This window comes from Dermacentor variabilis, unplaced genomic scaffold (assembly GCF_050947875.1).
Source record: "Dermacentor variabilis isolate Ectoservices unplaced genomic scaffold, ASM5094787v1 scaffold_24, whole genome shotgun sequence".
NCBI classification, from domain to species: domain Eukaryota; kingdom Metazoa; phylum Arthropoda; class Arachnida; order Ixodida; family Ixodidae; genus Dermacentor; species Dermacentor variabilis.
The window spans coordinates 805,816-820,695 of NW_027460412.1; the positions used below are offsets into that span (position 1 = coordinate 805,816).

A 14,880-nucleotide genomic window follows, 5' to 3' on the forward strand; every position below is an offset into this window, starting at 1 on the left:
AGGAATCTCAGTAGCGTGAAGGAACAAGACACAAAAGAAAAGAAGGGTAGTCTGTCGACCTCAGTGTCTCCGTGACAATGAGATATTACCGGAAAGACGAATGCGTCTGTGTCCTGGGTTCTTTTTCTCCTTTCCTTGTATTATGACGGTCTGCCTGGCCGTCCCGACGCACTTACCACGTGCAGATGACAAGGCATGGATTTTATTCGTGGTGTTGAGAACAAAAGGCAGAGGGAAGTTTTGCTTGCCTGACAATCCGTATGGCTGACAGCTGAACATCGGCCAGCAGGAGCATAGGGTAAATAGTAGAGGAGGGAAAGTGATAACTCAGCGCACTGTCGCATTGCATGGCGCTGTCTTGTTCAGCGCGACATGCAGGCCATGGACAAAAGCGCGCACGCCGCCATTCGAACTTTGATAAGCAAAAGGCACCGCTTATATCGTAGGTACTGTCAATCACCAGAGCCTTCCTTGCATTGTGAATTGAAAGAGCTGAACAATGTTATAACGCGGGAGATGCGCAGGGCCAAACGTGCGTATCTGGATGCTCTTGGTGGGAAAATAAAGAATAATTCAAAGAAAGTATGGAAATATGTAAAAAGTAAGCAGCGCGTCAGAGACAACATTCCAGATATTATAGATGACTTTAACTATAGCTCGGATCTGGAAGGCAAGGCTGAACAGTTTAATCGTTATTTTCAGTCAATTTTTTCTCTATCGACATGCCCTACCGACAGTTTACATATTGTGAATGAGTTTACGGAGATGAGTAGCATAGATTTCTCAGTACATGGAATAGTGTTACTTTTGGAGAAGCTCAAGGTAAACACGGCACCCGGTCCTGACCGTATTCCGAACTGCATCCTGAAGAACTGTGCAGTTTCTGTTGCTCCCTTCTTAGTAACACTGTTTCAAAAATCAATGGATGTCGGCGCTTTGCCCGATGACTGGAAAAGCGCCAACGTAGTTCCTCTATATAAAAGTGGCGACAAAACAAAAGCTGTAAACTATAGGCCTATCTCCCTTACAAGTGTCATATGCAAATCGCTAGAGCACATCATTTACACTAATATATTTAAGCACCTCCAGGATAACAACTTTTTCTGTCCACTGCAACACGGCTTCAGAAAGGGATTTTCTTGCGACACTCAACTGATCGAGTTTGCTCACGATATCGCTTTTTCAATTAACGATGGTAACCAGGTTGACTGCATATTTTTAGATTTTCAAAAAGCTTTTGATTGTGTCGCACATAATTTATTATTACTGAAACTGTCTACCCTCAATGTTCCCCCCACCCTGCTGAAATGGCTCGAAGCGTACCTCTTTGGTAGAAAGCAACGCGTTATTCTTGAAGGCACAAGTTCATCTGATATTGCAGTTTTATCCGGTGTTCCCCAGGGATCAGTTTTGGGCCCTCTTCTTTTTTAAATACTTATCAATGATATAGTTGACCAGGTTTCCAGTCTGGTCAGATTGTATGCTGACGATTGTTGCATTTACCGTGACGTCACATGTATAAGCGACGCTTATGAATTGCAAAGTGACCTTGATGATGTGTCTGCAGCGGCAGGCAAGTGGGGGCCCCCGGCCAGCGAACACGCGGCGAGCGCCGGCGCAGTCAAGGAGACTCGGAACTAACTGCTCCTGATGAAAACCGGAACGAAGACTGAGCCGGCTAGCGGCCGTTTATTACTAAATAGGACTTCACACGCCAGATGACACCTCCTGATTGGTTCCAGCTCGTCACATGACAGAAGGGGGGTGCGCCATCTAGCTAAACTACTACAAAACATAAATGTATGATAACACAGAGATCTGGCAGGGGGCGACACTATACTACACTTGACTCTGTCTTGGCATGGTGCAAAACATGGAACATGACATTAAATTTTTCAAAATGTAAGGTTCTGCAATTTACAAATAAAAAGCATCCATTACCTACCCAGTACTCTTTAGGCCACAGAAACTTATCATTTGTTAAGAATTACAAGTACTTGGGTGTTATCTTCGCAAACAACCTTTCTTGGAACGACCACGTAAACCATATCGCTGCCAAAGCTAGCCGTGTGTTAAACTTTCTAAAACGCAATTTCAAGCAGGCACCTTCTGATTTGAAGGAAACACTCTACAGTCGAACCCGACTATATCGAACCTGTTTACATCGAATTATTCTGTATATCGAACAATTTCTGGTCACGGTATAGTTACAATGAGTATATATAGCAAAAATTACGCTTACATCGAACAAATATTGCAGTCACTCCCGATATATCGAACCGTCAAGCAGCGGAAAAGTGCCCCCAGAAGTTGGCTTTCCCTCGCGGTAGCGGGGAAACCCGGTGGCGTGACTCCATCCAACCGCTCTCCCTACCGTGACCGCGCTGCCTTGGGCTGTTCGGGCGAGCCGTCGACACTCCCCCTGTCGCGCATAGTGGAGTCTATTAGGCCACATCCTCCCTCTTTCTCTCTCTCATCTTTCACTTCCCACTCTCTCTCCCCTGACGCTTCGCCGTGTTCCCTCACGGGTTGCAGAATCAAGCGTCCTTCCATTCTTTAGATCACTATCTATCGACACTCCCCAGCAAAAAAATGATCCTGGCCCGCCTACAGCGCTTGCTCAGACAGCCAATCAGAGGCTCTTGTGCTCTCTTCGTGCAAGATGGCGAAAGTGCGAGTTGTTAGGCTGGTTTTCTGGTTTATAGTGTTTGCGCCTTGTGGGACTTCTCCCGCAGTGTTGCCGTGATGAAGCAGCAGAATTCGCCTTTCGTCGTGAAGCTCGAAATCATAAATCGCGTCGAACGCGATGAGAAGTTGGATGGCCCCGCAGCGTGCAAGATCCCGAGGAGCACTCTCGGCACGGTCAGGGCTAAAGTGACCCGACTCGCAACCCGGTGCCCGTGGTGCCCGACGCGTACGCACGGCCGTGTACGAGGGGTTCTTCATACGTGCCGGTATCCGCGTGCTCGGTGATGACTGTAAATTCTGATGAATGCGACAAAGCCGTTGCTGGTGTTGCCGAAGTTTGGAGCGAGCTGTCAAAATTTCCGGGACGTTCGAATCAACGGCGGACGAGTTTGTCAGTGCAGATGATGGTGTCGCGACCACGGGAGAGCCCGGAAACGAAGACTACATCGCCGACATCGTACCGAGCACAAATGAAAGTAGGCACGTTGAGGAAAGCAACTACGGTCCTTGGCCCACATCCTCCGAAGTGATTGGTGCACTCGCATTAGTCCGGTGCTTCTGCGCGAATGCGGAAGGTTGCGGCCTCAGCTGCTCCGACTCATTAGACAACGTGGGGAAGTGCGTGTGTCGCAGGCAGCAAAATTGCCCGAGCAGAAGAAAATGCAGGACTAATTTATGCGAAACTAAACTAGTTTCTTCAATAAAGTGATTTTATAAATGGTATGTGCTTTTATGGCATCCAATTATTTAGCAGGCTTATATCGAATTATGCTCTATATCGAACTGATGGGCGTTTTTTTGCGAGTTCGATAAAGCTGGGTTTGACTGTATTTGACAAACGGGCGTCCCATATTAGAATATGGTTGTGCTACTTGGGACCCTGAAACAAAAACACTTATCAGCGAACTTGAACGAATTCAAAAGCGAGCAGCAAGGTTTGTGTCCACAAACTATGATTCCACCAAAAGCAGCTCTCAGATGTGCAAAAATTTGGGCTGGCCTCTATTGCAAGACAGACGCAAATACATTAGACTTAAGCTATTTTACAGTATTTTTAGAGGCGCAACAGGTTTGTCTAAAGATTCATACATGAAACCTCCCAGCTATGTATCCTCCCGTTTAGATCATTCTTTAAAGATTCAAGAATACCAGTGCCGTATAAATGTCTTTAAAAACTCATTTTTTCCCAAAACAGTGCATGACTGGAATAAATTGCCAGAAGAAGTTGTCTTAGCCTCGCAATCTTCTTTTGAAAATGCTCTGTCACCCGTTTTGTTGAATTAACTTTTTTTTTGTGCTGTGTTGCTGTGTGTTTTTGAATTCTTTGTATACGCTTCTTCTTATGACAATATTTACGTCTTTCTTGCCTTCATGATTCTCATTTCATGATTGTTATCATTTTGCTCAGTATTGGAATGCGTTGTATTTTTATTGTTTGTTGTTTGTTATTTACACAGTGTCGTCTGCATGACGATGTATGTTTTGGAATTGTATCCCCCCTACAAAAATGCCCTCAACGGGCGCTGTAGGTACCTGAATAAATAAATAAATAAATATATATATATATATATAAGGCTAGGTCACTAGTGTTCTTGCCCAATTTCAGATAAGCAGGCATGAAACAAACCATCGGCTCCACAATCTTGTTAATAGAATATGATTCGCACATATTTCACAACATGTGCTTCCTTTGTCATGTCACCCAAGGTTCACAATGCTTCAAACAAGGGTAATTTTGCAGATCGCCGCCATCAAAATGCAGCCGGTACGGCCTGGTGTAGAACCAGTGACCTTGACTTCAACAGTGGACACGTGTGACACACGAGTCATTAATATTTTTCTCAAAAAATATGGTGAAGAAATTCTATTGGACACACGTTCAAGTATCATCGCACTGAGCGCATCCCTGGCTTGGACACACGTTCAAGTATCATCGCACTGAGCGCATCCCTGGCTTGGACACACCAGTTTGTGCTGCTGACAGGTGACAGCCATGTCATTGCTAATTTCTGAAACCTCTCATGAAAGGTATTCCTGTGCTGGTGATAATTCATCCATGTCGAGAATCATTTTGCCGAGGCTGTCGGCCCTTTCACCATAATCGTGCGAGCCGTAACCAAGGGGTGTCGCGGAGTGAACGGCCCATCACAACAGCCCTTCCACCGGCTCGAAAGGGGGCAGCTCATTGGTGCGATTTGAAGAGGCCTTGGCTGCTCAGCAGGCGCAGCTCCCGCTCGAAGTCCCAGGCTTGCCAGGAGGATCGAAAGGCCGATCACAACAATGCGTTATCCTTTATTCTATGCTAGTCTTATCCACCGCTCAGGTCCGGTTGATCCTGTTGATAACGTGAGCGGACCGTCGCTCTAACCACTGTTAGGAATGGCCTGCCTAGGTGGCAATGTGCAAGTTATTTCAGCCCACTGCACGTGTTTCGATACACCCGCGGTGGGGGCACCCTTCAGAGAACCAGCGAGGACAGCGCTAACCAACCGTGAACTTCCTTTGGACAACTTGACTACGGCGGCGTTAATCCACCATGCGCCTCGTTTGGAGAACAGGAGAAAGGCAGCTATGGAATTTAGAGGCGCCAGCTGGAGTCGGGCGTGACCACCTGGCTACGGGGACGCAGGACAATGGACACCACGATGACTGCGCTGCAAAGGTCGTCTGCCCTCGGAGGGGGCACTGAAACCTGTGTGTGTCATCATCATCATCATCAGCCTGGTTACGCCAACTGCAGGGCAAAGGCCTCTCCCATACTTCTCCAACTACCCCGGTCATGTACTAATTGTGGCCATGTTGTCCCTGCAAACTTCTTAATCTCATCCGCCCACCTAACTTTCTGCCGCCCTCTGCTACGCTTCCCTTCCCTTGGAATCCATTCCGTAACTCTTAATGACCATCGGTTATCTTCCCTCCTCATTACGTGTCCTGCCCATGCCCATTTCTTTTTCTTGATTTCCACTAAGATATCATTAACTCGCGTTTGTTCCCTCATCCAATCAGCTCTTTCCTTATCCCTTAACGTTACACCTATCATTCTTCTTTCCATAGCTCGTTGCGTCGTCCTCAATTTAAGTAGAACCCTTTTCGTAAGCCTCCAGGTTTCTGCCCCGTACGAGAGTACTGGTAAGACACAACTGGTTATAAACTTTTCTCTTAAGGGATAATGGCAACCTGCTGTTCATGATCTGAGAATGCCTGCCAATCGCGCCCCAGCCCATTCTAAATCTTCTGATTATTTCAGTCTCATGATCCGGATGCACAGTCACACTGTGTGTGTAAACCATCCCGCAGAGAGGCGGCCTGTTTACTAGGACGTCGAATGTTTTGCCTCACCTAGGGATCTAGGGAACATGAAGCGTTTAAAAACGGCTGTTTGTCGGCTGCTAGGTGTGCTCGTCGTCATGCTGCGTGATCATACTTGTGAGCTGTTTGCTCGTTTGCTGTATGCTTCGTCTTCCGGGCTCCATTTGGGAGTCACGCTGGTCTGTCGAATGTCTCTGTTGTTTAATATGTAAATACTGTAAATACATCCTGCTCGCCTAGTCCTGTCGCCCCAAGTTCCTCCGGTCGTCCTGCAAGCCCGACTCCAAATCTTACATCTGGTGGCAGCGGTTGGATTGTCCGACAAATCTTACACCACTGACCAAGCGCGAAAAGCACCAAAAGGCATTATCATCGGAAAAGCATCACTACGTAATACCGGCCCAGGCCAATGGGTGAAACCACGTGGTGTGGATGGGGTGCAATTTGTTCTCTACAGTCTCGTCTTACTGTGCGTTGAGTACTACAGCATGCGTGCTTTTCACGTCGCTCATATAATCAGATTACATAACCGTCCAGGACAACAGACAATGGATAGAAGCATCGATAACATTAGAGAAATTTCCAATACATGGAGGCGCGACCTGCGCTCGGTGAAAAGCAGTCACAGGTGAAAGATAAACAAGTACACATGTCAATACGACTCCATTCCACTGCATTGTGTCAGCCAAAGAAAAAAGGGGAAGATTCCTCTATTTCTAACTCTCATGCTTGGCTGGCACTTGCTTTCGCCGTGGCTGCTATGCACGTGCTAGCTAGCCCAACAAAAGCAGGAAACAACAGCGTGTCTCGCGGCGTTGGCTATGCCTCTGGGAGTGGTTCTTCTAACTATTCAGGATGATTGACAGGCATTGTGGGGGAGTCCACGGGCGCAATCTTCTAACGGTTCCAAATGCAAACCGGGGCCGCTATTCTGGACATTCCGCCATTTTCTTCGAGGCGTGACGTTGACGCGACGCGTTCAAAATGACGCTGATAGCCCCATTTTGCTTTCATAACGCGACACAAGCTTGACGTTTTGCCTAAGAAACTGAAATGAAGGCATCTAACCTAACCTTCTTGATAAAGCAAAGCAGTTCTCCCCAGGAAAAATAAAGCAGCTAGCTCAAAGCGTAGGATTATTCCGTCGAAAACGCTTCTCGCTTCCGTCTGCTGTGTACAAGCAGTCTTCGGCCGTTTACTTGGTATACCTGCATCGCCTGCACGGCATTATCATAGGGGGTCAAAATACAGGTGGTCACAATGGAAAAATATTCAGCAACATCAAAAGAATACATCAGTAAATAAAAAATTTTTTAAGCCCTGAAATTTGCAATAGCGGAAGACAAACTAACAAATTAACAAACAAAGTAAGTAACAAAGTAGCTAAAAAAAAGAAAACAGTAGCGTATGTACAGAGATGAATAACAACATTCAAAGAATATGGCTCTCAATAGCATTTTTAATACTAGATGCTGCCATCACTTATTCCAATCGTTAATCCTGTTAGGAAAAAATGAATACTTAAACACATTGGTATGGCACTGATAAGGTCTAATTTTGTTAGCGTAGTCACTCCTAGACGAATGGTAGTGTGGCTCCTTGATGAACATTGTTTTGTCGATACCAGTTTTACTTTTGTATATATTGTAAAGGAATTTAAATCTATAGATTTACCTGCGTGAAGAGAGAGTTTTCCAACCCAACCCTTCCCGTATTCCGGATCCTCTGATAGTAAAATTATAATTTCGTGTTACGAAGCGTGCTGCTTGCTTCTGGACGCGTTCTTTTTTGTCTGAGGTTTTTAGTGTACGGATCCCAGGTAATGCATGCAAATCCTAGTATAGGCCTGACGTTTGTTAAATACAAGGTTGCCTTCAGTGATGAAGGAGAACGCTTAAAATTTCGTCGAAAAAAGTGAAGAAGACGGTAAGACGCGCTAATTCAGTTAACATGATTAGTCCAGTCAAATGTTTGAGAAAACGTAACTCCAAGGTATTTAACATGCTGAGTGGTACTGAATGCAATATTATTTACACAACAGGAACTGGGGAATTTTTTCATTTTCTTTGTAAACTGCACATGGTAGCATTTACCGGCATTCAGGGTCATCTGCCACCGGTTGCACCAGAAAGACACTTTTCAAGGTCATCCTGTAAGAAAGACATATCGGCATGGCATTCACTGTACGATACATGAACGATACATGACATAGTCATCGGCATAAAGTCTAATAGTTGCTTTAAGGCCTACTACTAAATCATTAGTATAAACAAGGAACAAAAGTGGCCCAAGCACAGAGCCCTGAGGCACTCCCGATAGCACGTGCATTGGAGCTGATGTCACCCCATTAATAACAACTTGCTGTTTACGCAAGTGTAAATAAATCCATTATCCAGCAGAGAATATGTTCAGGAATGCCTAGGAATTATAATCTTAAGCAAAGAGATTGTGCGAGATGACATCAAATGCTTTCCGCACATCAAGGAAGAGTAGTCAAGAGTTCGACGAAAGTTCGTCTGGTCAGGTAGCATGATGATGAAGAAATTACAGCCACTGACCAAGTCAAGGTGAAAGAACATACAGAGACGTTTCGGGACCCGTACGGCTTCCTTGATCACACTAAAAGTGGGCAAGAGCCGCAATTTTTGGTTACGACGTCTTGCCCGTAGTTAGTTCTGTAGGAAATGTAGTCAAGAGTTCGACGAAAGTTCGTCTGGTCAGGTAACATGATGATGAAGAAATTACGGCCACTGACCAAGTCAAGGTGAAAGAACACACAGAGACGTTTCGGGACCCGTACGGGTTCCTTCATCACACTAAAAGCGGGCAAGAGCGGCTCTTGCCCGCTTTTAGTGTGATCAAGGAACCCGTACGGGTCCCGAAACGTCTCTGTGTGTTCTTTCACCTTGACTTGGTCAGTGGCCGTAATTTCTTCACATCAAGGAAGAGTGCTTCTATTTGTTCACCATGGTCCAGGCCGAGTGCAACGTCATGCATGAACTCGGTTAGTTGTGTTATGCACGAGAAACCAGAGCGGAACCCATGCTGAGCCGAGGTGAAAAAGTTATTTGCTTGAAAATGCTTCTTAAGATTAGAGTACAGGACATGTTCAAGCGTCTTACAGCAAACGGAAGTTAAAGATACAAGCCTGTAATTGCCTAGGTGTGTACGATCACCCTCTTTATATATCGGAGTCACGTTGGCTGTCTTCCAATCTTAGGGCAGCTTTTGAATATCTAGTGACTTGTTAAATAATATTACTAAAAAAGGTGCTATCTGTCTTGAACAGTGTTTCAAAAACATGATTAGAAATTTCATCGGGTCCATGAGTTGAATGCAGGTTCAGATTAAAAAACAAAGCCTCCAGTCCTTCCTTGCTCGCGGTAATCGTGCCGGTGTGTCAGAAATTGCAATGCTACATGACTTTGTAAAAACTGAATGAAAATACTTGTTAAAAGCTTCTGCTTTTCTTTTGTCTTCCTTAATTAGGTTACCATCATTCGCAATGGCCGGGATGCCAGTGTCATCCTTCTTGTTGATCTTGATATACCGCCACACCTCTTTGGGATTCATTTTGAGTTTATCTGCTAAGGCTTGTAGATATGCATTCTTCGCAACCTTCAATTCGCTTTTAAGTTTTGTGCTGATATCCCTTAGCTTTGTGTACAAGTTTGGGTTTTTTGTTTTGCAATATATTTTGTAAGTTCGCGATTTTTTCTGAGTTGACGAACGTAAAGCCTTATTAATACAAGGTTTATGTTTGCGGCGCTTAGCCGAAACCACATTAGGCGGAACATTATACGTGCATGCACTCACAATCTCCTGTCACAGCACAAGAACTGATATGCCTAATAAGTGTACTGGCAGGCCTTCAGAGCTTTTCAGATGTGCCTGTGGAGATTTCAGCCCTAAAGGGCAGTAAAAGACATGCATTCAGTTTTTCAAATTGACCAACTTTTCGGACGTTGTTGCGGCCCCTAGGGAGTCCAAAAAATCTGATGTTTACTGTACATCTAAGAGGATGCTTCAAATGGTCTGTGGGTGGAACACGTGCCAGAAGGATGACAACAGAAAGGAACTACGCATTCAGAAATACAGGAAAGGAAGCATGCCGCCGCTTCTTTAGATGAGCTTGAGCTCAAAAAACAAAGCGTCAGCTGACGCCAAGATGCAGGTGTCCCTCATCCAAACCAAAATAAACTCTTTAAAGCAGGGAAACGCAACACTCAAGTGTTGTGCGGGGACTGAGAGCATGGCAGGACAGTTGAGATTGGCGATTACCAGCTGTTAAGAGAGAATCTTAGTTGTGACAAAGTTCGGGCCTCATACCTATGAGCTTGCTATCAGTTTATAGAAATAGCTCATATTCTAAAAGATTTGCTTCAGTATGCATCTCCTTTTTATTCGTATTTGAGAATTTTCAAGTCGATTTGCAATGGGTTTTACCATTTTTTCAAATATATTTTACTCACTGTGCATTTTTTGCTTGTTTTTTCTTTATGAATGAACACTACTCCTTACTGTTCTAAGTGGATTAAGTCACTATTTGAAAATGATTACGTTGTTTTGTTTATTTTTTAACATGCTTACTAGGGAGTGACAGCATTGGGCAACATGGTGTCAGCCCGTCTTGACATAAAACAAAGTTCTGTGTCACTCAGAAAATTTTGCAAAGGCACTCAGGGAAAACCTGGAAAACTCGGGGAAATTGGAAATGTCAACTTGGTGGACACCCTGTTGTTTTCTTCTTTTTTTTTTTTACGACAGTCCAGATATAGCGATAATTGGTTATAGCGATCGTATTTTTAATTCTTGATATTGTTATAAGTAAACTGCACTGTATATGCCAAACACAAGAGGAGCAGTGTCCTCTGAAACGGGCAGCCCAGCCAGTGCCATTGAAACCTTAACGCCATTGAAATACACAGGAGAGCAAGCTCCTTAATGCCCTAAGACAAGGAACCCATGTGATTGCCTGCACAGGTGCTCGACGTGCTTTGAGTGCCCAAGCTGTGGACACACGCTGTCGGTGCGTGCCACCACCATCCAGGTGCAGACGCCCGAGGAACCCGGCAAGGCGGTGGCCAAGAAGGTCTACTACATGGCCTGTGGCCTCTGCCGATGGGCCACCAAGGATGTCGGCTTGCCCGACCAACCACTAGCCACGGGCGGCTGGCAGGAGTACGAAAACCCGTGGAGCAAACGGGTGAGTTCCACAGAGCTTTCATTTTTCAACCATTGTGCATATCAGCGATGATTGTCTAGGTGAAGCAGTCATAGGGACTGTGTGATTTGGCAAGTCAGTTCTGTGGGAGCTCACTAGGTGGAGGAAGTATGATGAAAGGGTCAAGTTGTCTTCCACCCAGATTGCTGCAAAAGGCTGCACAATATTTCTCTGCAGAACTGATTTGCCCTGTTCCCTGTTCCATTGCTTCAAGTTGTTGATCAATTCGCTCTCATGCTATGCGATGTTGCTATAATTTTGCAGCCTGATAAAGCTGCATGGCAGACAACTGAGCGAGCTAGAGTAACAGGATTGTTCTGTTCGCCTGCACTCGCTCTTTTCGTCCTGATGTCACCTTTGTTTAGGGCACTCTGTGGCTGGCAAGTACCGTATTTACACGATTGTAAGTCGACTCGAATGTCAGTCGACCCCTCATGTCACGTGTGACAGGAAAAAAAAAAAAAAAACATACCTGCTGGCGCATTCCATAACGAAAATTTATTAGTAGCTGGCATGGTCACTAGGCTACTACTCTTCACTAGTGCTGCCATCATCACTGCTGCTACAGTCCCACAGCACGTTGCCATCCAGCGAAATTCCGGATTTGCATACATAAGTGCATTTGCATACATACATAAGTCCACTCCGAAAGCACCCACACAGAGCTGTCAGAGAGGTTCTTTTGACATGTACGGTTGGCATAAGTTCGCGGTCTTATGCCACCAGCCACTCGTACTCACAGTGGAGCAAGTCCTTAAAAGGCGAAGATCCAGGCTTATCTCATGACCATGTTGCATGTCACTGGTAGGGACTGATCACGCATTTCGGCGACATACGCCGCAAGCTTGGCCTTCAGCTCCAGAAAGCGTCCCAACTTCGACCCGCGGAAACCTCTTCGCTTGCCGTCACAGGTGAAAATTTTGCTTCGCTGCCGTCGCCACCACCCATTAAGAAAAATCAAACTTGCGGCCTGCTGCGCAGTTATTTGTTTCTTCAGCATAAAGGATGGCAGCCCTTTTCAACGCCGCTGTGAATGAGCGCCGAATGTTTAGTGGACTCGGAACACTCATGACTACTTAGGAAGCACGGAAATAGCATGTGGCTGGCAGTCACATCAAACGCATGAAACTCAAGAGCTACAGGGAAAGAGAAACGTGCGAGCTGCGAGTGGTGTCTGCTCATCCATGAACTATCGACGCCCCCACAGGAGTGCTGTGTGCGCTGTAAAACTCAAAAATGTTGAAAAACCCTTCCAAAAAGCAAACAAATGCACGGGATAGCGGAAAGCTATGGGTGGGGCTGTAGAGCAAACATAAAATTGGAACTGCGTTGTAGCTCCCCTGATATCCCGTTAGTCTCACTTTTTTTTTTTCGGTGCCATGTTTGGTTTCGATCGTAAGTCGACTCCCCCCTCCCCCCCCCACTTCAGATTTTCAAATTTTAGAAAAGAGGTCAACTTGCAATCGTGTAAATACGGTATATTTTACATGGTTTCGTAGTTCAGGGCCTTCATTTAAAGGAGTACTGACAAAAGAATTTTTTTATCTTGTTTTTTTTTTTCATTGTAATAAGTAGCTAATGACCCAGTAATCACGGCAAGAAACCTTTACTCAAATAATATTGCGCAACAAAAAACGACATGGACGTGAGAGGATGACACACCAAGCACAAACTTTCAACTAAGTTTATTGTACCACTGGAACCGATTGTGCCTCATAATCAGAAAGTGGTTTTGGCACGTAAAACCCCAAATATTATTATTATGGAACCGATTCTATACATGTGAAGCAGTGTATACCGCACATGCACTTACATGAAAATGAACTGTGCATTCATGTAACATAGTTACGAGTCATGTGGTGCCATGTCTAAGAAACTTAGTTCTTTTTCTGTGAGAGCCAGAGAAGGGAAGCTAACACACTTATCACCCAATTTTGTGATAATCTGTGCTTCAGATATTTCACGGATGAGCTGCGTACTGCCACAGGAAACAATCGTGCATTGGTCCTCAACTGCATTCGTCGTGCATTTGTGCGATTACTTTTATTGATTACGCTGTCAATGTGTAAAGACCAGGAAAGAGTAGAGGTTAAATGGACACCTAGGTATTTGTAGGATGTAACTGCTGCCATGGCAGTATTACTAAGGTAATAGGTCGGAAGAGGAAGTTCACGGCGGGTTACACGCATGGTTTTGCACTTAGAGGGGTTTAGTTTCATTAACCACAAGTCGCACCATTTACAGACAGCGTTAATGTCGTTTTACAGAATGTTAGCATCATCGGCGTCAGAAGTTTCACGAAGAATAACACAATCGTCGGCAAAGAGATAAATGTTAGAAGAAATTTCATTGGGTAAGTCATTAATATAAATTAAAGAAAGGAGAGGGCCTAACACTGAACCTTGAGGAACGCCAGATTCAACAGGGGTAATGTAGAGAAGTGGTTATTAAATGCAACGAACTGGGATCGATTAAGAAGAAAGTGCTCTAGCCATGCAAACAGATTAGGGTCAAGATTTAGTTTACTAAGCTTAAAAATGAGTAGTTTGTTACATACCTTGTCAAAAGCCTTTTCAAAGTCGAAGAAAACACAGTCTGCGCATGAACCTTTATCAAGAATAAGATGAAGATCGTGAGTGTACGAAAGCAGTTGTGTTTCACAGGACAAATGTTTACGGAAACCGTGCTGTGCGCGTGTGAAGAATGAGTTATCATCCAAATGCTTAACTAAATGAGAAAACAAGATATGTTCGAGTACTTTACAAGGAATGCTAGTGAGGGAAATGGGGCAGTAGTTATGAGGTGAGCATTTGCTGCCGGACTTGTGAAGTGGAACCACCTCCCCAATTTTCCAGTCTGCAGGGAGCTGATGGGTGTCCAAAGATTGCTGGAATATTTTTGAAAGTAATAAAGATGAGTAAACAGAAGTGTTTTTCAAAAACTTTGAGGTAACCAGGTCTGGGCCAGGGCTTGACGACATCTTTAGATTTTTAATTGTAGTTTCTACCCCAAGTGGCTCGATCCTAATAAAATCCATGGCCGGGTAATTGCAGCTATTTAGGGTGGGAAACACAGGATCAGGACATAGAACGAAATTACTGCAGAATACGGAGTTTAGAGTTCGGGGACATTGAGCGTCGGGTATTTTTGATCCACTAGAATCAGCTAAGGTTATTGTATCATCTTTGGAAAGGTTTATGATGCGCCAAAACTTTTTCGGGTCTTCTGTAAGTATTGTAGGCAAAGTGTGTTCTTGAAACATACTTTTAGCAAGTTTTTTAGCTGCTATGTAAGCTTCGTTGGCGTCCTTGTAAGCGTCCCACTTAGATGCCAAGCGACTTTTCTTTGCGAGCGGTACAGGCGCTTTTTACAATTACAAAGCCTCTTTAGGTGGGAATTAAACCAAGGCGTCTTAGAATTCGCCGATATAATACGCGACGGAATAAACTTACCAGTTAGTTCATGTACTTTGTTTCTGAATATGATCCAGTTATTGTCTACCGTGCGATCATCGAAGTTACTTAAAAAAGGTCAAGGAATTTAGATAATTCCAAGCTTATATCGTTAAAGTTTGCCTTGTCGTAGTCGTATATTAACTTTTTTTTAACAGCCGGCTTTGACAGAGGAGACGTAACATTAAATGAAAGAACTAGATGGTC

At 44.6% G+C, this 14,880-nt stretch overlaps 1 protein-coding gene across 7 annotated transcripts in view; it reads left to right on the plus strand.

Moving 5' to 3' along the window:
• DCTN4-p62 (dynactin subunit 4) overlaps nucleotides 1-14,880 on the plus strand; it is a 446,441-nt gene that overhangs the window by 92,134 nt on the left and 339,427 nt on the right. For all 7 annotated transcript variants that reach the window (XM_075678493.1, XM_075678497.1, XM_075678495.1 and 4 more), the window contains exon 3: nucleotides 10,981-11,203. In XM_075678493.1, the coding sequence (XP_075534608.1) occupies nucleotides 10,981-11,203 (223 nt within the window). The remainder of the gene's footprint in view (nucleotides 1-10,980; nucleotides 11,204-14,880) is intronic.